The 25,777-nt window shown below is 39.6% G+C and overlaps 1 protein-coding gene across 4 annotated transcripts in view; it reads right to left on the bottom strand.

Moving 5' to 3' along the window:
* The window catches only part of XRCC5 (X-ray repair cross complementing 5), an 86,168-nt gene extending 62,975 nt beyond the window's left edge, over positions 1 to 23,193 (bottom strand). For 3 of the 4 annotated variants that reach the window (XR_011144673.1, XM_068968295.1, XM_068968294.1), the window contains exons 1-9: positions 23,070 to 23,193; positions 18,934 to 19,047; positions 15,984 to 16,167; positions 14,996 to 15,044; positions 14,345 to 14,467; positions 11,379 to 11,570; positions 8,170 to 8,284; positions 6,843 to 6,981; positions 3,573 to 3,685 (exon numbers count right to left, since the gene is read on the bottom strand). Coding sequence is in view for 3 of the 4 variants with exons in the window: in XM_068968295.1 (XP_068824396.1) it covers positions 3,573 to 3,685; positions 6,843 to 6,981; positions 8,170 to 8,284; positions 11,379 to 11,570; positions 14,345 to 14,467; positions 14,996 to 15,044; positions 15,984 to 16,167; positions 18,934 to 19,047; positions 23,070 to 23,090 (1,050 nt within the window). In the remaining variant the exon portion in view is untranslated. Of the gene's footprint in view, positions 1 to 3,572; positions 3,686 to 6,842; positions 6,982 to 8,169; positions 8,285 to 11,378; positions 11,571 to 14,344; positions 14,468 to 14,995; positions 15,045 to 15,983; positions 16,168 to 18,933; positions 19,048 to 22,928; positions 23,002 to 23,069 lie in introns of those variants that run through there. The other variant, XM_068968296.1, reaches the window with a different exon arrangement.
* Between the last annotated feature and the right edge of the window lie 2,584 nt (positions 23,194 to 25,777).

Below are 25,777 nucleotides of genomic sequence, written 5' to 3'. Positions count from 1 at the left end.
GAGGTTCAAATAAATTAAAGAGGATAAATGTAAAGTCAGATGAGTAAGATTTAGCATAGATCAGATCATGAAGTCTCATAAGCAAACTGGTTTGGACTTCATCCTAAGAGCAATGACGAAGCATTGATGAATTGCAGAGAGACTAGAGTACCATTTGTCCTTTGAATTACTTAACTAGCAGAGCATCAGAGTCAAAGACAGACTAGAAAATGAATACTAAGAGTCCCTGATATTATAACCACCTGCATCTATCAACCAAGATCAGCATCTATGTCATCTTGAGCCCAGAGTTTCTAAGAAGGTGCCATAAGAGAAGTAATGCTCAAATACTTTTTCTGCACTCCCACCTCTAATGCTGAGAAATTGTGAGCACTTTCACAGTAACAGCAGTTCAAGAAAACTGAGTCTCAAAGGTGTGGGGGTGAGGCCCATATAATCCAAATACCCTCCATCTTCACATCCATTCCCCATCTGAAAACCATTATTTGAAGAAATATGGGGATAATTTTATATTTTCAGTCTGCTACATTTGTATAGATTTATTTGCCCTTTTATTAGGATCTGTAATAGTTGACTGATTCAAGAACAGTTAATGATACCTTTTCCTAAGGCACCTAAATGACTTCTCAAAGGACAGTCAGACATTTGGGGAATTTCTGGCTTAATTCTTATCCATCCTATAATTAGATACCAAGAACACTGACAACTTGGAAGAAGACAAAGTGAAAAGTCTCTTGAAAATTTAAAAGAGTAATTCACAATTCAAAAAAAAAAAACAAAAAAACAAAAAGTCCAATTTATATAATGAAAAGTTTCACACTAATTCAATCCAGAAATATTAGTGTCCCTCAATTTAAGGGAATCTGGAAAACTATGTGATCTTATTTATTTAAAGCTAATTACTAGTCTGTTAGAAGGTACATACGTACACTTTACCTTAGTTGCTATGGAAAAACCTTCTTGAGACACTGTGTATGCATTTGTTAACACAATACACAAAAGCAAGTATGTAAAAGCTAGACTATTCAAAAATGAGCCTGTCTATTGGTGCACAGATCACAGTTGATTAATGGCATAGCTTTAGAGTCAGAGAGACCTTGTTCAAAACCCATCTCTACCACCTTCTAACTGGGTCACCTTGGGCCTATTATCTAACAGTTCTGAACCTCAATTTCCTAATATATAAAGTATGTACATGCACCTACCTAAGACGGTTGTCCAACCAGTCCATCCTAAAGGAAATCAGTCCTGAATATTTACTGGAAGGACTGATATTGAAGCTGAAACTCCAATACTTTTGCCACTTGATGTGAAGAACTGACTCATTTGAAAAGAGCCTGATGCTGGGAAAGATTGAAGGCAGGAGGAGAAGGGGACGACAGAGGATGAGATGGTTGGATGGTATCACCGACTCAATGGACATGAGTTTGAGTAAATGCTGGGAGTTGGTAATGGACAGGGAGGCCTGGTGTGCTGCAGTCCATGGGGTTGCAAAGAGATGGAAATGACTGAGCGACTGAACTGAACTGAACTGAAGAGGGTTATAATAAGAATTAAATGGGAATTTACATAAAATGCTTAGTATACTGACTGTAATATTGTAATCACTCAATAAATGGTAGTTATTTTGACTATTTCTATTGTATCTGTCTGATACTGTACTTAAGATAAAAATAACTTAAGAGCTTAACATCAAAAAAAGTTGATTTAGAAAATACTTCATGACTTAAAACTTCAGTTTAAGTGAATAAAAATCTCTTTAAATGGAATATGTACTTTTTCAGCTCACTCTTTCTTGTTTCATCATTTAACTAAATGGGCCTCCACACCTACTGTGGCACAGATGAAGTTTTTTGAGTACTGAATTATAGTTGTAGCCGTTTTAGACAGGCAATTCTTTTCTGACTATCTGGAATTAGTTCCCAAGAGGCCAGTTTCTACAAACAGGTCTGAATGGAAGCTCTGTTTCACTTGACTCATAAGCACTGACTTTAATAAACATAAATTTTAAGTTTAATCACACCTCCCAAAGTAAATAATTTTAAAGAAAAGTATGTTGATTGTAATTTGTTGGAGACTCTCAACTTAGAAAAAGTATTTAATCTCAATATTAAAACTGTATTGACTTTAAGTAAATATTCTCAATTTTTGGCTTCAGTTCAGTTCAGTTGCTCAGTCGTGTCTGACTCTTTGCAACTCCATGAATAGCAGCACGCCAGGCCTCCCTGTCCATTAGCAACTCCCGGAATTCACTCAAACTCACGTTCATCGAGTCAGTGATGACATCCAGCCATCTCATCCTCTGTCTTCCCCTTCTCCTCCTGCCCCCAATCCCTCCCAGCATCAGAGTCTTTTCCAATGAGTCAACTCTTTGCATGAGGTGGCCAAAGTACTGGAGTTTCAGCTTTAGCATCCTTCCTTCCAAAGAACACCCAGGGATGATCTCCTTTAGAATGGACTGGTTGGATCTCCTTGCAGTCCAAGTGACTCTCAAGGGTCTTCTCCAACACCACAGTTCAAAAGAATCAATTCTTTGGCGCTCAGCTTTCTTCACAGTCCAACTCTCACATCCATACATGACCACAGGAAAAACCACAGCCTTGACTAGACGGACCTTTGTTGGCAAAGTTAACGTCTCTGCTTTTCAATATGCTATCTAGGTTGGTCCTAACTTTCCTTCCAAGGAGTAAGCGTCTTTTAATTTCATGGCTACAGTCACCATCTGCAGTGATTTTTGGATTATGAGTCTTAAAAATGCACCTAACAGTTTGAGCATATCATGAAACACATTCTCCCCAACTTCACTGAATTATTCTAACACTGACTTACACGAGGACTACATGCTAGAGCAACGTGAAAAAGTTCAGATCTGGTACACTGGATTATATTTTATTTTAATTCTCACTCGAGTTCTTCTAGAGCCAGCAAGAATCTCTTCATCCCTGAAAAGCCTGAAAAGATGCACTTTCTACTTATTCAAGTGCATTTCAAGAACATTTCACTTAAGACCTCTATGCATCTTTAATGACTCTTTCTAGGACTGTATATTGTATCTCACAGCCCTCACTGAGCCACTTCATTTCCCATTGTGTCTGTTTTGCGTCTCTGCATTGCAGTCTAAAGAACAGATGACTTATGAGCAAGCTTCACGTCTTAGATCTCTGTCAGGCACTGAGAAGGGTGACTGGCGTAAACCAATGAGATTCAAAGAGATCTATGGTCATTCAAAACCCAACTAGACTCTCATTCCTATAAAACATTCCAGTTTACAATTAGAGAAAGGAATACAATAGCAGAGAATTGGTTGCTGTTTCTTTAAGGCTACCATGAGCTACCACTGACACCAAAGCTAGGAAGTGACTTTTCATTGAGTTTGTTCTTCTGATTTATGCTGACTTCTTCACCTCTTGATTTTCAATCTTCAAAACTCAAAGACAGTAGCACCGCAAACTACATTTAGAAAAATTAAAAGTGAAATAAGTATAACTAAAAGGTCCAATCAAAACCACACCATTTCAGATGAGAAAAAAGCGCGTCTGTTTTGTTTACAATTAGTAGAATATGTGCTTTACCTGAGAAGATCTACAAAATCCCAAAACAGAGAAGCACTTTCCCTCCGATCTATACTTCATTTGCTCCTCATCCACTTTAGAGAAAGGAATGATATCACTCCCATAGCGGAACCCTGGAGAACAGAGAAGGGCATCTGTTAAGCATATGGGGCCTCATTCTCTACAAGCGGAAATTGGCCCCACACATACATTAATATATGCACACTCCGGATCAAGCCTCTATATACTGTTCCCTGGAATCAACTTTCTGTCCCTTGTCATCAATGAGGGAAAATAAGCAGCAGATCCACAAATGTATATAATACAGAGATAATTAAAATCTAATTACATTTTTTTAAGTAGCATATTCTGCCATCTAGTTACCTTGATGATTATCCAGCCTAGAAGAAAGAATAGCAGCAAAGACAATGTACTAGTTAACAACCAAATATAAACCATGAATGACTATAAAGTATAATTGTGATTTAGAAAAATAATAACAAGAACACATTTATTCAGAAACCTGGAAATCTACAGAGAAAAACACCCACTGGAAAATTTCAGAACAAAATGTTCCCAAAAATGGATGCTGGAGATATATAAATGCCTAATGGAAGATGCCAAAATTTTTCTATTCAGAAACATTCAATTGATATGCTGGATATTTTTCTGCATTTAAATTTATTTTATTTCTGGGATAGGATTGTCTATATATATATTTTTTTTAATTACTTAGGGTATTCATACACATATACATTCATACACATTCATTAGGCTCTTGGCTCCTTAAAAATACTCCAACCCTGTTTTAGGGTCTTTGCTCTATCCAAGGTTGTGCCGTTTCACTATATAGTATTATATGTTTAAAGATAATGATATAGTAGTATATGTTTAAAGATGTTGAAAGATCATCAAAATCCAAGGAGTCTGACCTTGGGCAGATAAAATGGAAAAGCACATGCGTGCATCTTCATTCCAAGAAAGAAAGAAACGTGTGTGTCTGCGGGCAGATTCTGTGATCCAATGTTTATTAGTCCCTCTCACTCTGTTCATGCCATGTATTTGATTAAAAAGAGACATGTTTCTGTATGGCTATATAAAAGCTAATGATAAAAAAAATTTCAACAAAAAATTAAGAGGGAAATACATAGCACATAAGAGTGGTACATAATGTTTTTTTCAGACATCTTACTTAAATTGTTTAAGAGTAATTTGAAACTTCTCATTAAAAGTGTCATGTTTTCTGGTTCATCTTTTAAAGGGCAAATCAATTACTGCAACTTTTGCATACAGCCAAAAGTAGAGAACAGACTACAAATACGACCACAGTCTTTGCTCGTATTAACTAATCTCTCTATCTAGAAGAGAGAACTCTACCTATTGGCAGGTAGAGAGTAGAGGACAGGCAAAGGAAGCATGTGGGTAACTGCAAAAAGCTAAGAGAGAAAAGCTATACACCTATACTCTGAATTTAAACCATATTTAACTCTTTCCTCTCCATTGCTCTACCAATGAATTTGCTTTTTGCCTAAGACAAACCAGAACTGCTTTCTTTGCTTGCATCCAAAAGAATTGGCACCCTCATGTCTAGTCCCTTCTCCTTCCAATTCATCCTATACCCAGATGTCCTATTAATCGTCTTAAAACACAACTCTGACATTCTGCTCCTCAAAATTATAAACAGCTTCATGCTGCTCTCAAAATTAAGCATCAGCTCTTCAGTGTATCATTCAGAGCCCTTCCTAACTCAGAATAGTATGGAGAAACACAGACTCTTGCAGCCCTGGGTTCAAATCTACTAGCTGTTAACTATGTGATACTACACATGTTAATGAATGTCTTTCAGCCTCAGTTCTCTTATCTGTAAAATGGGAACAAGAGTGCCTTCTTCACTGCTTGCTGTGAAGATTAAAAGAGAAAATCCAGGTTGTCTTTTATATACTGCTCTGACCATGAATCTGTATATGCCCAGTACATCTTACCCAACTACTCAGTATCACTGAGAAGGCCCTCTACTTTTCTGGTCTTATGCCCTTAATTATGTTAATCCTCCTACTATGAGACAGTCCTTATACTAGGATTAAATGACTAGCAAGTAGTGGAGCCAAGATTCTAACCAGTCTGACTCCAAAATTTCTGTTCTTAACCACACTCTACCAATGAGCTGAATTAAAGAATTAGTAGAGATTATGGAATGGTAATTACATTCTAAATATAACCCATGAGAACAAAGAAAGAAGGCATAACCACTACCACTTTTAATCACTCTCCTACCCCCTGAAACCCTGCAAAACATATAAATATACACAAACACTGTGATACAATGCCACACAGATAAAAGGAATTTTTTCAAGACTTGCAAATTAAAATTATACTGAGACTATTTACCACATAGTAGTCTGGTGATAAATTTATTATATAAAGACTCTGGCTTCTATCTTAACCATCATTTGGTATCTTATCATTTTAGCTCTTGAACATTCAGCTGGTTTCTAAGCCCTCTGGATAGAGACATGATCTAAATACAGTCTACAGAGCCAATGAATATAAATATATGAAGTACAACTCTGAAGAGCCCAATGAATATAAAGCAACATGACAAATATAAATAATTTTTCTTATCCCCTAAATTACCTTAAGGGAGCTAATCTGGCACATTATGAGACCTGAAATTGGCATTCAGAAAAATGATCACCATGGAAGTCAAAGATTCACACAAAAAAGTTGCTTCACCCATGTTAATATAAGCATTTCCCTAGCTAGTAAGCTTCAGACTTCAAAACAAAGCCAAGTATTAAGTCCTGTCACTTGAGAAGAGGGAGAGGGTGAGATGAATGGAGAGAGTGGCATGGAAGCATACACACTAACACATGTAAACAGACAGCCAACGGAATTTGCTGTACAACTCAGGGAACTCAGACTGGGGCTCTGTAATAACCTAGAGGGGTGGGAATCGGCGGGAAGTGGGAGAGAGATTCAAGAGGGAGAGGACATAGGTACACCTATGGTTAATTCATGGTGATGTATCATAGAAATCAAACCAGTATTGTAAAGCAATCATCAACAATTAAAACTAAATAAATAAAACCCAGAGAGACCGAATGCATGAGCATACTCCTGTTTCAGAACAGCCCTGCCCAAGCCCCAGCAGATGAGTTACAGAACCCAGCATCCCATGATTCCCTCACACAGATGTGTCCCTAGACAAACAACAATACAAAACCCAGCCTGCCTCATATCATCTTGAAGAAAATATTCCAGGAAACAGTGAAACTCTCACTGGCATAATACCTTGAATAGTATCCTCTTTTGAAACTTCAGTTTCATCATCATCATTCAAGCAATAAACTGTTTCTTTTTGTATATCTTCTTTTTTCAGAGTTCTTGCATCCACAACTGTCCAAGACTTTTTAACTTTCTCCTGGGTAATCTGATTTCCGAAAGAAAAATAAAGGGAAAACAAGGAAAGTCAGGATTCAGACTGACCCAAGAGGAAAAACTAATAAACTCTCTGCTTTACAGAAAAAAATCCAAAACAATCACTCCAGCTACACTGGTTTGTCGTCTCTGGTTTACTGTGGAAATTTTATTTTATAATCCTTTCTACATTTTATTTTCCCCGAGGGTAATCCATAGATAAATATTAATATTCAGATACTCAAACACTTTCTGTGCAAAACCCACAGACTGTTTAATAAAAGAAGACTCTACATTTTGTTACCGTATTTTTTCAATAGAGAAGAAAGGGGAAAGCAGTCTATCAGTAGTCAGAAATCAGTAAGAAAATATGAAAAAGAAGCTACCAAAAGAAAAAAAAAAGGAGAGAGACTTATTCTCATTCTCAGGGACACTATTCTAGGCCTTGAAGTACCTCCATGGTGTTCATGCATGTAGTATGCTTTGGAATTAAGTCCTTGAATATTAAAAGAAAAAAAAAAACACTTTATAAAAAAACATGCTTTTGTACATTTTATATATTTAAGTATGTTTATATATTTATTATGTACATTTAAAGAAAAAAGGCAAGGAGGGTCATGTGGAGGCATGGATCAGAGACTGACATGCAAACTGGTATGTCATCAAGACATTACCAAAAACAACGCATTTCTAAAAGTGTGCTATTATGCACATATGCTACAAAAGGCCATTTCACAGTAATAGGTCAAAATGTGTTCATATTTTTTAGATGCTATTACTACCAGATCATTAATAATTGAATTAGATGTGGCTGAGCTTTAAAAACTCTGAACTTAACTCTGGTGTGTATCTGTATTTCTGCTACAATACTGCAATAATGCAACTTAATGCATTTCACTGTCTTTCTTTTAAGAAAGAAAAGGAGAGGGAAAGACTTGAAACTTGTGATTAACAATAAATTGTCAATGGAGAGAATGAGAAAGAGGAGGGAACCAACTTCTATTACGGACAATTCTTAAAACTTCCTCTCCTACCATGCTTTTTACAAAAAAGCTAAATAGAGATGAAATAAACAGGGAGAGCAGTTAGAGAAGCAGTAATTATGGTTTTGAATAACCCACACATGAATTGCCAGTTTCTTATATAAGCACATTTGTCTGCCTGGTAACATTTCTTTAAAAAATGTGTACCTACCACTTACCGATTTATAAGCCACAATCTTTATAGACAAATTGGAGCCAATGGTCAGTTGACAGGACCAGGGCATGGAATGCCTCTCCATTTTCTTAAAGACACACAGCTGTCTCAGACTCTCACTTAACAAAGAAAAATGTATTATGAAAGAAGCAATTTTAAAATGTTAACCTTTGCTGGATGTTGCATTTAGTTTTCTAGACTGAGAAGTGAGATGCTGTTGATCATAAAGAGAGGAACAGCAGGTGATGACAAGCAAAACTTGTGGCAACTCTCAGTTGGGAGAGAGCCAGAGTACAAGCGAGTTGGCTGAGGAAGGAGCTGAATTCCAGCTGGACTTCACTAACAGGTGAAAAGGAACATCTCTATCTTCCCTCATTCAATCTTTTCTTTCAACTCAGCCAGTTGTTTATAACATTTCTTTTTTCAGGATCAAGGACACTGTGAGGATATGATACAAGCACATTCATAAATGCATTTGCACAACTCCCTTAAAATCACAGACCTCAGGATAAAAAGCCCTACTCTAGGATATCAAAGGGTGGGCTCCATCCTATAATGTCACTGTTCAATGTCACTGAACTCTCCAATTCTTTAGTTCGTTTCCATTCTCTTAAATAAAAGACATGATGAGTATATGCACATTGTGGAGACAGTTAGAAAATGATCTTTCAGGAGATAAAGAAACTTAGCAGTCCATACTTTTAAGTCCATACTTAAAATAAAGCAGATATAATAACCCTAGGTTTCTCAGTCGGCAGGGAAGGGGAACTGGGAAGTAGCAAACACAATATACAGAGCTAGTTCCTTTGAACATTAGTGAAGATCAATCCTACTTTCATCCGGTTCCTAATCAAATATAACAAAGAAAAATACAGGCGAGAGGTGGAACTTATAGAATTCACTAAGGATTATCTGGCGTTATCCAGAGTTATGGACAAACAGGCCTCAAGAGACTCCAATTTTCAGGAACAATTTACAGTGAATAGCAGATATTCAACCTGATACTCTGCTCCAAAGCTTATGGTACACCTTGGCTTTGTATTCGCTGAAGAATGAGTGGGTCTGAAATCAGGTTTCACCTGTCTCACAGGACATTGCTAGTTGTACTATGAGTCATGTCTAAAATAATCAAGAGGTTTGGATTCTGTTCCAGGGGAAGTTCTAAAGACCAGCATCTTATAGGTAACATCTGAGAACAACTGGATAAGTTCTGCAGTAGATATGAACCTCCTCAAATCAGAAGTCACGTTATCTCCCACTAACATCTTCTAGGTGAGAATAAGCCTAGCCCAGGGCTGTCCTGGAGAACTTTGTGCAATGAGGGGAGTGTTGTATTTCCAACTGTGTCTGTACAATAGGCTACTGAGCACTTGAACTGTGGAGAGTATGACTGAGGGACTAGAGTTTTAATTTTATGTAATTTTACTGAATTTAAATTTAAGTAGCCACCTGCGGATAATGGCTACTATATCAGATGGCCAAGTTCTGATCCATACCTTCATGGCAGACCTGAAATCAACATAGCTTCAAAAATGGGGAGAGAGACTTGCCTGGTAGTCCAGTGGTTAAGACTGCACTCCCAGTGCAGAGACCCTGGGTTCCAACCCTGGAAACTAGATCGCAGGTGTCACAACTAAAGACCCTGGATGCAGCAATTAAGACCCAGTGCAGCCAAATAAATAAATAAACATCTTAAAAAACGTGAGGACAACACACAGTAATTTCCCTCCTTGCTGTAAGAAACTTTTTTAACAATAATTTTATTGGCCGATAATTCTTTCAATATCATGGTGAATGTGTTCACTTTAGGCATGTATTCCCATATTAAAGCAAGCTATGTTCAAATTTGAGAGAATAATAATTTAGAAAAACACATTCGAATGTATTACAATTAGAACACATACTAAGACAAAGAAACATCTCTTTACAGGATTCCTCTTTGATTCTTTCACCAACCCCTTGGGAAATTACAGCTTAATTTCCAAAATCCCCATTTACCTGCAGTTTTCCAAGAGTATCTATACTTAAAAAAGCAGGTTGATCACTTATCAACTATAGCTCATTAGAAATATGTAAAAATTGTGATTGAGAAGAAAAATTAGAGCAGATATACACTACCGCTACTCAAAAAAATCTTAATTATTGATCTACTTCAACAATTAAGAATTTTATTTAAAACGTTCGTGCTTTGTGCATTTATTGATAAACTAGAACAAATTCTTTAAGTAGTATTATTCCTGAAAATCTGCAACTTTAAAAAAGCCATACTGTGTGGTAGAGTATGCTGCCACCACTTTTACCAAATCAAGCCCCTCAAATACACACCATTCCAGATGCCATGGACCCCTCTCAGGTTCTTTGCTCAAACTAAGTGTATATCCAATTCCAACCAAGAATAACACAAAGAAGATCGTCTCTCCCACTATCTCTGGATGGCTGAAAAAAGCAGCTTGCTTTATTGTTATACTGTATTTCAGAGATTTCACATTTCTTGCCTTTACAAAGCCCATATGGAATAAGTAAGTTATAAATTTGGGGGTTTTGTTTTGTTTTTGCCTGACCAAACTATTTTGTGACAAAAGCTTTAAAAAAAAATCACTCTATGATATACAGGGACTTCTCTGGCAGTCTAGTGCTTAAGACACTGCACTTCCATGGCGGGGGGCATGGGTTCGAACCCTGGTCGGGATGCACACTGCACAGCACAGTCAAAAAGCTAAAAATAAATGAATAAATGGCAAAAAAATTACTATATTATAGTATACTGCCTCCAAAACCTAAATCAGAGGACAAGAGGATACTGAGTATTATCTCAGATCTGATACCACTTTTATAATTGAGAATATTTTTTAGGTGTATGACAAGGAAGGGCCTGAGAAATGTACCCCAAGCTTGGCATAAAGAAGAAATCTACCACCTCATCTTTTATCATTTGACTTGTTTAATCTTTCATTATATCTATATATTTCCAACCTCTCCTGACAGTCCCGGAAATAAAGGAGAAACCTTGTGCCAACCATGCAAACTTCAAAGAAAGGGATTAGAGGCTGGTATACCATTTCTTTAATAAAAACCAGAGTATTTATTAAAGTGTTAGTATAACTGCTAATTCAAGAATGGCTCAGAAAAGGAAAAGCATTAGAGAGCTCTCTGATCAAAAGAGAAATGAATACGCTTATAACTGAAATTTTAGACAACGTTTTCACTTCTTACCTAAAGGAATAAATTTCCTCCAGCCCATCTTCACCCTCTAAAGACATCATCACCTTTTTCACCATCTGAATACCTTCTTTTTGCTGCTCGGTGATTCCTTTTGGAGGAAAGGAAGGCCCGTGGTGGTCTAAGAGCAAGCTGCCATCTCCTCTGTCCCCAGTTCCACCTTTCTTGACAATTGGGAAAGGCAAACTATCAAGAAAAGATCAGCAGTAGTTAAGAAGACAAGTTCTGAAGCCAAATAATAAACTGGGTTCCAATTCTGTGACCGTCACTCACTGGCTATGAGAAAATGGGCCTGTCAGTCAACTTCTCTGAGCTTTACATTTCTCAGCTGTCAAATACCACTCAGCTACCTTAGCCAGTACTCTTACCAGTTTTACGTAACTGAAACCTCTTTGGTTTGGATTTTATGGGTGAAATTTATTGGCTTACATAACAAAATAATTGAAAGGGCAAGGTTGCACATGGCCTTAGGATGACTAGATCCAAAGTCTCAAACACCACAAGGATTCTGTGAGCCTTTCACTCTATCTCCGTATTTCATCTTCATTTGCCTTTATGCTGGCCCTGCTCTCTCCTCCACATTGCTTCTGAACACTCTCAAGCTCATAAAGCCCAATTCCACTACCAAAGAGGGATTGAGGGTTTAACCCTCTACTCTCCAATTCAAAAAAACACAAAATCAAAAGCAGGAATCAGTGGTAACCTGGGGGCCAGATCTAGAAGAGGTCAGCTTTCATTCAAGCCATAAGGTTAAAGAGTAGGAAGAAATGCTTCCTAGAAAAGAGCTGGATGACATTCTAGGCAGACAAAAATAACAAACAAATGCCCATTAATGATTTCTCAAGGTTATTATAAAGATCAGTAAGATAAAGTGTTAAAATACTTATAACACAAACATTATCATCATTATTTTAGATATAAAATTATTATACAGAAATCAGTCAATTGCTAGAAATAAGTAAAACCAATTTTGTTCTTGCTTCACTCCAGTTGTTTGAAATGAGAATAAAACTAGATTGGGATCTACAGTCATGGGAATAGTCAATAATCAATATACAAATTGAAAAGTAAACCAACGAAACACATTTTATGATAATAATCTATATGACACTTTATAAATACTTTCATATAAACAATCTCATTTCATCTTTATATTATAGGTAGACAGAGATTTCTATCTTCATCTTCTGAAAAGAAATGGAATATACAGAGATAAAATAATTTAGCCAAAGCCGCATAGCTAAAGATGAGCAAAGACCTGATCATCTGACTGAAAGAGCAAGGTTCTTTCCACTGTAGCATGTCACCCTACTTTGTCCCTGGAAACCCAAACGGCTTCTTCCGTTTACTCAACATTATCTGTTAGTCACCCCATGTGGATTTTTAGGGTGATTCCTTTATCATTTTATTTGCCATTATTAAAACAGAGCTTCCTGTTTACCTTTTTTTCTACATACTGTTTGCATGACAGATGTGTATGTCCTGCATTACATGAAAAAAGAGCTTCCAGGGAACAGGATACGGCATATCGTGTTTGCATGAGACTACTGCCGCTTCCAGAGCATCAGCCAGGAAGAAGGGATGATGAAAATAAAGGATCAGGAAGGTCTGGTCCAACTAGAAGAATCAATCGTACATGGGAGACACCAAACAAGAAAAGCCCAAACTCTACTTTGGATGCTACAGGTCTGCAGCAAAGGAAGAGAGAGTTAAACAATCCAATCAGCATTTTATAAACAACCAGTCAAATACCAAGCCAGTGGAAGAAAAGGCTCTGTTCTGTCTCAGCTTGCTTTACAGTACTGCTCACACAAAAGGAAAAGTAGCCCTTTCCAGTGAAACTGACAGAAGTACAGGATGTATGAAGGATGTAAAGACATCTGAGATTATGAGCGGGGAACAGGAACCACGCTGGGCTTTCAAAGTGCTGAGAAAAACCTCGACTCAGTAAGAAGAATCACTTAAAAAGCACTTAATTTCTCTGAAGTACCATCTTAACAAGTATCAGCTTGATGGCTTATTCTGAACTATTTTTCTACAGTTCTACAGAAAGGAGATTCCCCTCAGCAGTCTTAAGAAGTACATACATGCAACAGAGGTTCTTAATTCCCCATTGGCAGACAATTTTAAAGAAGCCATGGGCTTACTACTCGGAGCTGGAGGCTTCTTGGTAGAGCTCTCAATCTGAAAAATGAGTGTCCTCAGCAGACTAATAATTCAACATTCTATACTATCACTCTGGTTTTACCAAAAAATAGGACAAGGAAAAACAGGTTTTAGATGGAGCAGGAAGGACTAATGTAGCGAAAAGAACTTTCTGTAAGGGATATAAAAGAAAGTACCTGGAGGGGAAATTCAAGTTAGTGAGAGGAGGGACTCTCTCCCTAGCCAATTGTGAAATATATTTTCCCCCTAAGTTTGTTACCTCATCTGTAAATACACACAGCAAATTACATTTTACAAATGTGTACGTATCCTTTAGATCTGAAAGAGTTAAAAATAAGCATATGTGTTTAAAATGGTTCCCAAGTTGACATTCCTCTCTATCCTAAAAACATCTACTGTCTTTAAGACACAGTTCTCTAGGACATTTAAGAGAAGACACTACCAATCTGTGTAACTGTTGCGTAAAGTCTTCTATGCAGGCAGGGGATGAACTGAATGATCTTAATAGATTTCTCTAATTCCTCAGTTCTTTGAGCCTAAGAACAGCACAAACATCTGCTACAGAGCTATATTCCCATGTTTCACTGTGACTTTCATCCCTTTATCATCAAAACTCAGAAGAGTTACCAGAACACAGAGAGTAATCAATGAGTGCTGGCTGAAGTTACTGATGTGGCAGCTTCTGACTCAAGAGCAGAGACAACTCCTACAAACCAAGCACTCTATGAAGGGGTCCTATCACTGCATCATGAGAGCACAAAAGCTGTCCACAATTACTATTCGTATGGTCTTACAAGAACTGCAGGGACATGCCAGATTTCTTCAGGTTATCAATTATAATATCCAGCTGATCTCTGCTGAATGGGCTGCTGAGGTCAGTGAACACTTCAATATGCCTCTTCTCAAACTTCTTTCCTCTAGAAGACAGAGTCAGCACATTAGTAAATCATTCTTCTGAATCATTTCCTACAAATTCAAATGTACTTGGTTACTGAGCAGAGAAAGGGTAAGGAATCAATTAGCTCCAGTTAACAATGTGATTACACTCTAGAAGTCCACGTGCTGTTGATGCTAAGTTCTTACTAAACACATAATCAACCCAGTTGTGACTCACACTTTAAACATCTTAGGCAAAATTTTTGAGCATTATGGAAATATTAGGTCTCTGATTTCTGAACTTAAACCACCTCAGTTAAAAGTGTGCTCACTATGATAAAAAAAAGGATCCCTTTCCACCCTTCAGAAGGTAGAATATAAACAAGGAACTCTCCCGGCTTCCCTGGTGGCTCAGACAGTACAGAATCCACCTGCAGTGCGGGAGACCTGGGTTCAATCCCCGGGTTTGCAGGGTACTACAACTATAACCATGCAAGGGTTCTTTTTCCAAACAGTCTGATTCCACACTGAGAGGTTCATTTCCAACTCTCTTCAGCTGAGATACTTACAAAGTTTCTTTTTGAATCAAATCCATGCAGACGATGAGGGCATCCAGGACTCAGCTGGTTAAGGGCAGAAAATAACACCAAACAGTCCCTTTATCCCCCCCAGAATGCAACTTTCCCCCAGTGAGACCCAGTGCTGGAATCTGTGGACACTGGGCTGACTGTGTGATGATTTAAAAGTACTTGCCCAAGTGCCTTTCTTCCAAGTTTATTTCACTAACATATATCCATACATATATTAACAATCAAAGTAGACTCCCTAAAACATACAATCAGGAAAAATGAAGTAAGCCGAAAGGTAATCTCACATATTCCACTCATTTAATGAGAAACTATGATGCCATTTTACTGTATCTAGAACACATCTTCTGTGATTACAGCCCATTCTTACACATGAAGTGAGCCATAATGTAGCATCTGTAAGTCACTCCCAGCACAGCAGCACCTCCCAGTGACCAGAGACAGCATCACTGTCTAAAAAAATAAGAGGAACAGGACACCTTAAAATCAGGACATCTGTGGAAAAAACTGTTAAGTCTCACAGTTGGGGCATCAGTCTGATTCTTGGCATACAAATATCCTCTATGCAGGAAGGCTAGGAGAACGCTAATGCTGTACTCTTTGTACAGCATTACGTCCAAACATAGATAACCATTGCCACCACCATGCCTTCTGCACACAGTCAGCACACACACACCCTTCTGATACTTCCCATCCTCTCAATGTCACTAGGGCAGAGACTGGAGGGCTTGGAGTCCAGGCACCCAACCCAACCTTTCAATGTGTAAATAAAAGTCCACTCACCCAACCAATTAATGTGCAACTAATTTCACATTAAGTCCTAATGTGCATCACATCCATGATGTCCTCAGTGCCAAAAATGTGCACATGCTCAGAGCAAGGACTCTTAAAGAACCTCACTGAACTAGATGACAATTCCCCAGGTTAAAGGAAATTTCTTCAGAGTCTTCTCTGGCTGAAAAAAGGATACAGTCAGCTTGCTGAGAACCTGGCTGGACTTTGCTCTCAATGTCCTCCAGCAGGTCAAAATCCGGGCGCATCAGGTGTCTGTGCACCGTGATGTTCTGATACTGATCCTCACCAGCAAGGGCGTTCTCAGTGCCATCGGTACCAAAAAGGACCAACGCAACTTCGTCTTTGTTCTCAGCAAACACCTAGAGGAGTAGGTGAGAAGGCTGCAAATCATACAATACCACCTGGAAGCCATTAGATAGTTAACCCTCTGGGAGCAAGACAAGCTTATTTCCCCTTGGGAGGCCCCTGGGGCCACTGGCAACAACAGGACACTGGGCTAACTGGCCCCTGGGACTGATGGGCAGTCACAGTTCCTAGGTTCTAAGTGGACTTCCTCATTGACTAAAGGTCCCGTCCTTTCAACACCCTTTGTGGTGGAGGAATGGGTGGGCACTAACTGCTTTTGATGAGTTTCTTTGATGTGCTTCCACCCAAATCAGACTCTCATTCTCAGTGAAAACTAATTACAGATTATTTGAAAAGATTTTAGTCTGTCTTTCTGGGATGACCATCCCCGGTTGAAATTTTCCAGAGATTAGAAGAAAATTACCGGTTCATATTCTATATCCCAGCAATTTCACCTGTAGGTATATATACTCTCCAGAGGCCCTTACACATGTACACAAGAAGATAAGGGACAAGAAAGTTCAAGTTCACGTCAGCACTGTTCGTAACAAGGCAAAACTGAAAACAATCAACTGAAGAAAGCAAAAACACACTGCAAAATATTTATACAATGGAATATTATACCCTAGTTACAAAAAAATGAATGAATTTGTTCAGTATTTACCAACATGGATAAATCTCAAAAACATAAGGTTGAAAAAAAGTGACTTGTGGAATTTTATGTACTGCCTAATACTATTACATATACTTTTGAGAGATTCATACAATGCTAAATATTATTTATAAATACATTTAAATCCAAAGTATAAAACATGTACAATAATAACTGAAAATTCTGAGGAATGGAGGGGAGGAAGAGGAAAGAAAAGTGTTAGGAGGAGACACACAGGAGGCCTTAATTTAAGCTTCTTTAAGAAAGAAAAGAAAAAGAAATCAAACAAATAGTGTCAAACTTTAGGGCTATATAGCTCTAGACAATGGGAAAACAGCTTTCCATTATATTATTCTCTGTACTTGCTTCTTTTACGAAGCATTTCATAATGAAATTAAAAAAACAAGAAATAGTATGACACAAAAGGCAGTCCTGTTCCCCGTTCCTACTCATTAACACAAGCCATTAGTAAGAAGAACGCTGCATGGGCAAAGGATGGAACTCTGTCCTTCATCTCTCTCTGCTCTGTTAACAATTCCAGCTACAACCGCTGGTTGTACATGGAGGGAAGGTCCCAGTTGCTGAGGTTCAAATATTTCCAGCACACACGTGGGGCGGGCCAGCGAGAGTTCTAGCTGTATCCCACACAAGTATTCATCTTGAGGCAAGGTATTCTTGCTTGACGACAGACTCTCAGTCAGGGGAGGGGAGGAAAATTGCATGCAGCATGGGAGTGGCACCAGGTTTTGTCTCCTGGCCTTCCAGGTTCACTCCAACTCCCATGCAAGGGGCAGAGCCAAAAATAATGACCGAAAGCACTGCTACTCTTTAAAAACTATATACACACTACACGGGGGCACAACAGCACTACTTACATATCACCAACACAGGTTACTGTAACCAAGAATGTGGTTAAGAGCATCCCGTCTTCTTTCAGACATTAGATTAGGGCTTCAGGTTATCAGAATTTGTAAAAAAAAAAAACAAAACTCTAGGATGATAGGTGGTAGGTACTAGTCCCAAGTGGAAAAGGTAACACCCAGAAGAAGCACAGAGGTGTCCAGGGGAGCAGTCGATGAAGCAGAGCTTCATGGACTTAGCAAAAGCAGCAGTCAAACCAGGCAGAAAGGGCAGAAATGAATAACTGAAGTAATAATGATAATAAAAACATACACAGTATTTATGACAGGTACTGCTCTAAGCACTAGGCATCATGTCTTCAAAGTGGCCTCCATCCATTCCTGCTCTCTCTGTATTTAGAGGCTACTCTTGAAAACAGCAGGGGAGTCTAATTCCAGCCCCCTTCTCCCCCACTGAACATGAGCTAGCTAAGTGACCCAACTAACAGAAGGCAGTGGAAATGACTTTCTGGGACTTATAGAGCTAGGTCATAAAAGTCACATAAGCAGATCTCCTAGAATATCCAGTCTTGGATAATTAGAACCAACTGCTATACTGAGCTTCCCAAGCTACACGGAGAGGCCACATGTAAGGGTTCTGGGAGACAGTCCCAACTGAGCACACAGCCACCAGAAGGCAACACTATCAGCCACGGGAGTGAGCCATCTTGGATGTATATGTAGGGCCCCAATGAACCTTGAGATGACTCAGCCCCAGCCACCACGGAGTGTACCCGCACGAGAGGCCTCAGAGAGAATCACCCGTCTCAGACACCCAGGTATCTCACAAAACCACAAGGGATGACTTTTTAAACTGTCATTTACGACATTAAGTTTTGGGAGGGTAGTTTATAACCAGTAAAAGGTAAATGGAATAGGCACAAGATAGTTGAAAGACTTATTCAAGATAGCAAGGTTAGTAAGTGACATGGCAAAGCAAGGATTCAAACCCAGGTCACCTGGCTATAGCGGTTACACATTTAAACATTACATTGCCTCTTGTTTCGGAAAAGCTACAATATCCAGTGAAGGAGCCAAAACGAGACAAGAAAAAGCATCAGGCTCTAATGGCAGCTGGACTTGCATTCTTCTTGTATAAGAATAACTCCTCAGATTACCCCAAACACCGAGGGTGGACAACATAAAGCAGCGGGCATCTTGCATTACGGAGTTGCAGCCATAGACAGTTAAACCACAAGTTACAAGCTCAAGACCATTCTGAATCTTACCTGTCGCTGCACAAACATGGTTATCACCTTCTTTGCTAGTTCAAATGGGGATTCTTCACCAGGAAAGGAGTTACTCATGGCCAAGCCCACATCCATACACAGCACCACTGCTGCCTAGAAACGAAGTCCCAGAGAGTGTGTGAGACAATATTAATGGTCATTAAGAAAAGAAAGCAAAGGGCATGTCCTTTGCTTATTTCTCTCAGATACTCAGGGGATGCATGATAAAGGGAGGGGAGTTGTTCAACATAAGAATGGATGGAAGACATATAAATTTTTGCTGTGGAGAAACTTTAAACAGTCCTGCTATTTCTGAAAGCTACAAAGCATTTTACCTGCCAGGACAGGAGCATGCTCCAAGCAGCTGCTGCTCCTTTGGCCTGAGCCTGAGCATAAACCCACAGGGAGTGGATCTGAAAACAACCTGCAGGCAAGAGCTAAGTCCAGCCCAGCTCAGCCCCGAATCCATCAAACCCAAAATTCAACTGACCTGCAGCCCCATGGCATGAGGACAGACGCTTTTGTTGCAAGCCACTGATTTGGAGTATAGTTTGTCATAAAGCATTTTTGTGGCAATGGTGACTGTCACAATCTATATATGCTAAAATGATATACTCGGATAATTCAAATCAGTTTGTACACTGAGGATCTAAAATGAAGACTAAGATACCAAATCTATTCTTGGAGGGGACACAGACACATAAATGATACCAGCGCAATATTCCATGACCGAAGTATGCAGTAGGCACTAAGAGAGCACATAGAAAGGAGCATCTACCCAAGACTGGTGATAGAGGACAGGTAAGGAAGTGGAAAGACTTTCTAGACATGATCCTTAAGTGAACTAAAGGATGAGTAGGAGTAAGTCCTGTGAACAAGGGGAATCTTAGGGAGAGGAAACCAAATAAAGACTCTAGTCATTGGCTAGTAATCATGCATACTGGGGACTAAGGAAATAGGGCAAACATAAACTGAAAGTAAAATGGATACATGTAAAGTCCTACATTTGGCATCCAAAATTTAACTGAATTGGGCTGGAGGAGACCTAAACAAACAGCAGCTCACAATTTCAGGTGGATTATAAAATGTCACCAGCATGGCATGGCTGGTAGATTCCCCATGCTTACCCTATTCCACCCTCTAAAATAGTTTTGGTCCTAAATGGTATGGTAAAAAATATTTTCAATGTTGTAGTAAATTCATGGAAGGAAAAGACAGGTTTAATGGTTAAAAAAAAAAAAAGACTAGATTAGCAATCTGGAGACCTGGAATCACTCCCATCTTTTTTTTACCAAATAGCTACATTCTCAGGCATGTCACTTAACTTCACTGCTAATCCGTGGAGGCAGGAAGCAGTTGTTGGATTAAGTGGACTAAATGAGATCTAAAGTCTTTTCCAGAGTTAACATTCTCTGACATTGACTGACAGTCTCACCTATGCTTTGTACTGATTGGACCACATTTGACAAACTGAGCAGTTCTGATCATCACATCTTATAAGACTCACTACAAATGAATATGAAATAAGCATGTTAGAGAAGGATCTGGAGCATATGTGATGAGAGGAACAGGTAAAAAAACTGGCTATTTGAACCAGACAAGAAGATTTAGAGGAACCTGATTGTTATCCTCATATAGTTGACAGCTGTGTTACAAAAAAACAGCTCTGCAAGAGAGATAATAGGATTAACAGATGGAAATTACATGGATATTGATTTGACTCCATTATGACCAACCTAGACAGCATATTAAAAAGTAGAGACATTATTTGCCACCAAAGGTCTGTCTTGTCAAAGCTATGGTTTTTCCAGGAGTCATGTATGGATGTGAGAGCTGGACTGTAAAGAAAACTGAGCGCTAAAGAATTGATGCTTTTGAACTGTGGTGTTGGAGAAGACTCTTGAGAGTCCCTTGGATAGCAAGGAGATCCAACCAGTCCATCCTAAAGGAAATCAGTCCTGAATATTCATTGGAAGGACTGATGCTGAAGCTCCAATACTTTGGCCACCTGATGCAAAGAACTGACTCATTGGAAAAGACCCTGACGCTGGCAAAGATTGAAGGCGGGAGGAGAAGGGGACGACAGAGGATGAGATGGTTGGATGGCATCACCGACTCAATGGACATGAGTTTGAGTAAGCTCCGGGAGTTGGTGATGGACAGGGAGACCTGGTGTGCTGCAGTCCACGGGGTCACAGTCGGACATGAATGAGCGACTGAACTAAACTGAAGGGAGGAAAAAATGATACCTAGAAGTAATCAATGAACTTGTTTTCTGAAACAATTATCTCCTGACCCTAGAATTCTTTGAAAAACCTGGATGAGCTCCTATCAGGGACATTACAGATGATATCTAATTTGGTTACATCTCAGCCAAGGCAAAACTATGGAAAGGAAAGACTATTTAAGTTTTTCCCTAATTTACAAAAAATTAAACACAATGCACTAATATTAAGAGAGCTCCAGGTTATAAATAGCATGTTTGGAGAAATTCCTTTGAGAGCAACAAAATTTACATCCCATAGTTTCAGTGCTCTGAGCCTAAGAATCTTTTAAAAAGTAAGAGAGTCCCCAAATATGCTGCTGCACTTACTTAATATATAAATAAGTTCATAAAGCTACTTAAAAAAAAGGAAACTCTAAAAAAAGAGGACTAAGGGTCCTTTGCCAGGAATCAGCTATCCAAAAAATGTCAACAAAGGGTTTCACAGTATGGAACTTCTTATCTGAAAGCAGAGAATGGTCTATGTAGTATCTCAAGTTCTTTTCTGACAGCAGGAAGAAAACCAGGAAAAAGAAACTGAGTGGCATAGTGACCCCTCCCCCCCGCCCCCTGCCATTTAAACACTGAAGCAACAAGGGAATTACAATTTTACTAAGTCCACCTGCCGTAAACATCTGCTTTATTAGAGCTGAAAGTTTTCAGCAGCTGAAAGGAACAAAGGAGGTACGTGGCATAGGTTTATAACCATTTTAATCAGTATTTCCCTATGGGGGGGTGAGGGCACTAGGGACCTCCTGCTCCAACTCCTATCTTATCTGTATACCAGCTGCCTAATAAAGGGCCTAGTTCTTGAGATTACGGATGGATGAACGAATAAACAACTCCTCCGAACACACCTACCTCTAGTGATCCCTCAGGGACAAGTATCACTTTCTGCCTATACTGAAAACACTATTTAAAAAATTCATCACCATACGTTATTAACCTGGGTCACTGAGAATCATCGATTCATAGCAACAGAAACATTCTCCAGAGCTCTGAGAGCAGAAAGCTTGTGTTCAAATTCGGATTCTACTGCTTATGGACTGGGTGACCTTGGGGCTAATCACTTTCTATAAGCTTTGCTTTTCTCAACTGTAAAGGAGAAAAAACGTTTCAACTTCTGGGCTTGTTGTGAAGATTAAGAAAGACAGGAATAAAACCTTTAGATCAGTGCTTCATCAGAGTAAGTTTTCAATAAATGCAAAATATTTGATATTCGATTACTATAGAGGTAATAATAGAACGGGGCTTCCCAGGTGGCTCAGTGACCTCTGGGTTGGTTAGATCCTCTGGAGAAGCAAATGGCAACTGACTCCAGCATTCTTGCCTGGGAAATCCCAGGGACAGAGGAGCCTGGTGGGCTACAGTCCATGGGGTTGCAAAAGAGCCAGATGCGGCTTAGAGACTAAACAACAATAAGGATGTTAAACATTTCAAATTATTTCACTTGCAATCCCTCTCTGATGTTTTACGAGTCTGTGGGATTGGTGCTTACCATAACTAACGTCCATCCTCACAGATTTTTACAAACCAGATTCAGAAGTAACGGAGGAGTTGGAGGCAGGCTGGAGATGGAGAGGTACCGAGGGGAGGTCAGAGTGGGATGGGGACAGAAGTGGACCGGTGGCGATACAGTGAGCACGGAAGGACTGAGGAGGCGGCGGGGGTGGGGGAGTGGGCGAGGCTTAAATTCCCTTTTTTCAGACTCCAAATGCCCAGTTTTTCTCACAGCGCATCGCTAGATCAGTCCACCACCAGGAACTCCCCTCCTCACTCCATGGCACCGCCATGATCCCATGATTCCTGCTTCCGAACCACCTTTTCCGGTCCCCAGGCACAGACGTAGGCCCACGCGTACTGGTCTTTCTACCTTACTCCAGGACCGCGCCATGCTGCTGCCCCACACGCCCCTCGGCCGCCTCTTCCGAGCGGGAACCTGCAGCGCCGAAACTCAGTCCCGCCGGATTCGGAGCTGGAGTGGCTGGATTGTTGCAGGAAAAGCGGCTTCCCGCGGCGCCTGAAGGGGGCGGGGAAATTGTGCGTCGACACTCTGAGCATGCGCGGATTCAGGGCGTTTGTTCCCTGGTTAAGAAACCGTGGACGGAGGAGCCTGGTAGGTTATACAGTCCACGGGGTCGCAAAGAGCGACTTCACTTTCACTTTAAGGAACTTAAGGAAATCAGTCGTGAATATTCATTGGAAGGACTTATGTTGAAGCTGAAACTCCAATACTTTGGCCACCTGATGCGAAGAGCTGACTCATTTGAAAAGACCCTGATGCTGGGAAAGATTGAAGGCGGGAGGAAAAGGGGACGACAGAGGAGGAGATGATTGTATGGCATCACCGACTCAATGGACATGAGTTTGAGTAAGCTCCAGGAATTGGTGATAGACAGCAAGGCCTGGTGTTCTCCAGTCCGTGGGATTGCAAAGAGTTGGACACGACTGAGCGACTGAACTGAACTGAAGGGACTTTGTGGTCTTCGAACTTCCCAAATTTCTAGAATTAAGTAAATAGGAATCTCTTCTCCGAAAGAGTCACTCTCCTTTTCTCACATTGAGAATAACACAGTGTTTTATGTCAGAGATCTGGAGTTAGATCTACTTGTATATGAGCATGAATCCAGAAAGTCAGTTGACTTCCCTAAAATTCTGTTTCTTCTTTTAAGAAGGATAAGGGAAGACAGCAGATGCGATGACCTTAGAACCAGTTCCTGAAGGAAAAGTAGTTTTCCAGGGAATCAAAAGTGGAAACAGCATTTTTTCTTGAAGAGGAGGTGGGATGTATATAGGCCTGGAGGCATGAACAGCATCTGCTAAAGATCTGCCAATACTTCAGAGTATACCTGAGCTTCACAGGTGGTGCTAGTGGTAGAGAACCTGTCTGACAGTGCAGGAGATATGACTGGTAGGTTCAATCCCTGAGTGGGGAAGATCTGGAGGAGGGCACTGCAACCCACTTCAGTATTCTTGCTTGGAGAATCCCGTGGACAGAGGAGTCTGATGGGCTTAGCCCATATAGTCACAAAAACTAGACAGGACTGAAGTGGCTTAGCACATACCTAGTTTGGAAAGGGGGAAGTGAGGTTTAATTCAAGAAGAAGAATCTACAGAGATGTTCTAGAAGTGGCAGCTGTCAATTACAGGGCCTGACAATCTCCACACCCCCTTTCAAAGGAAACTGTCCAGCCTGCAGCCCCTTTGAGGGAGGCAGGCCCAAGTTGAACCTTGCACAGGAAAGGCTGTTTTCTGTACCAAATGATCTACAAGCTGATGGCTGATTGGACAAAGGATCTAGCAACTTGCAAGCGTCTGCCAACCTAGAACATTAAGTCTAATCATCTTGAAAAGCAGATATGAAGCTGGAAAGATGTGGGGAGGCCATGATGAGGGAGGGATCTTGAGGGAACCCAAATTACAAACAGACTGAAGCCAGAAGAGTCAAATACTTTCACACTGGGCTTTTAGAGTCCGGGAAGTTCACCTAGATGTTGATTCAAGGAGTTCTTTTAAGGCTGAAATAGTATTCTTAAAGTATTTTTTGTATGACAGTTAATTACTGGTGACTCGCCATAGTGAAGGAGATCTCTATGCTTTGTGTCCATGATTTTATCTTGTGTGTAGCCTCTATTTCCTTCTTTTTTCTCATTAGTATTAGAGAGATATGGACCAGTCATATCCATCAAGCTCCACCCAAATTGCAAATTATGAGCAAATAAGACAATTGATTATTTTAATCCAGTTAAGTTTTACCTGTTACACAAGAAATAACTGAAACAATAGGAATATTTTAAACTCTTGCTGTAGTGTAGATTAAGCTTTCCTTTGGAGTAGTTAACAAAGGCAAGTAAAAAATTTTAATTTGAAATTACAATTTAAGTTGCTAAAATGTATGATATTGTTCTGATATTGCTCTGATGAACTACATAAGTGATGAATTTATGAACATAATACAAAATTAAAATGTGCAGGTTTTGTGTTCTGACAGAGGTGTAACGATGTTTATATGGGCAATTGGAAAAATTAGTTTAAAATCTTAACAAAGTACAGATATGAAATAAGATTATATCCCAGAAAGATGTGAGCAGTGATGTACCATGTTGATGTGATTTTAGAGTACATTATGAGAAAACGCTGGACTGGAAGGAACACAAGCTGGAATCAAGATTGCTGGGAGAAATATCAATAACCTCAGATATGCAGATGACACCACCCTTATGGCAGAAAGTGAAAAGGAACTAAAAAGCCTCTTGATGAAAGTGAAAGAGGACAGTGAAAAAGTTGGCTTAAAGCTCAACATTCAGAAAACTAAGATCATGGCATCCAGTCCCATCACTTCATGGGAAATAGATGGGGAAACAGTGGAAACAGTGTCAGACTTTATTTTGGGGGCTCCAAAATCACTGCAGATGGTGATTGCAGCCATGAAATTAAAAGACGCTTACTCCTTGGAAGAAAAGTTATGACCAACCTAGATAGTATATTCAAAAGCAGGGACATTACTTTGCCAACAAAGGTCCGTCTAGTCAAGGCTATGGTTTTTCCAGTAGTCATGTATGGATGTGAGAGGTGGACTGT

This window comes from Capricornis sumatraensis, chromosome 3 (genome assembly GCF_032405125.1).
Source record: "Capricornis sumatraensis isolate serow.1 chromosome 3, serow.2, whole genome shotgun sequence".
Classification (NCBI taxonomy): Eukaryota; Metazoa; Chordata; class Mammalia; order Artiodactyla; family Bovidae; genus Capricornis; species Capricornis sumatraensis.
Note: the sequence above shows the minus strand (reverse complement) of the source record. Positions and strands in the feature narration are given on the sequence as shown.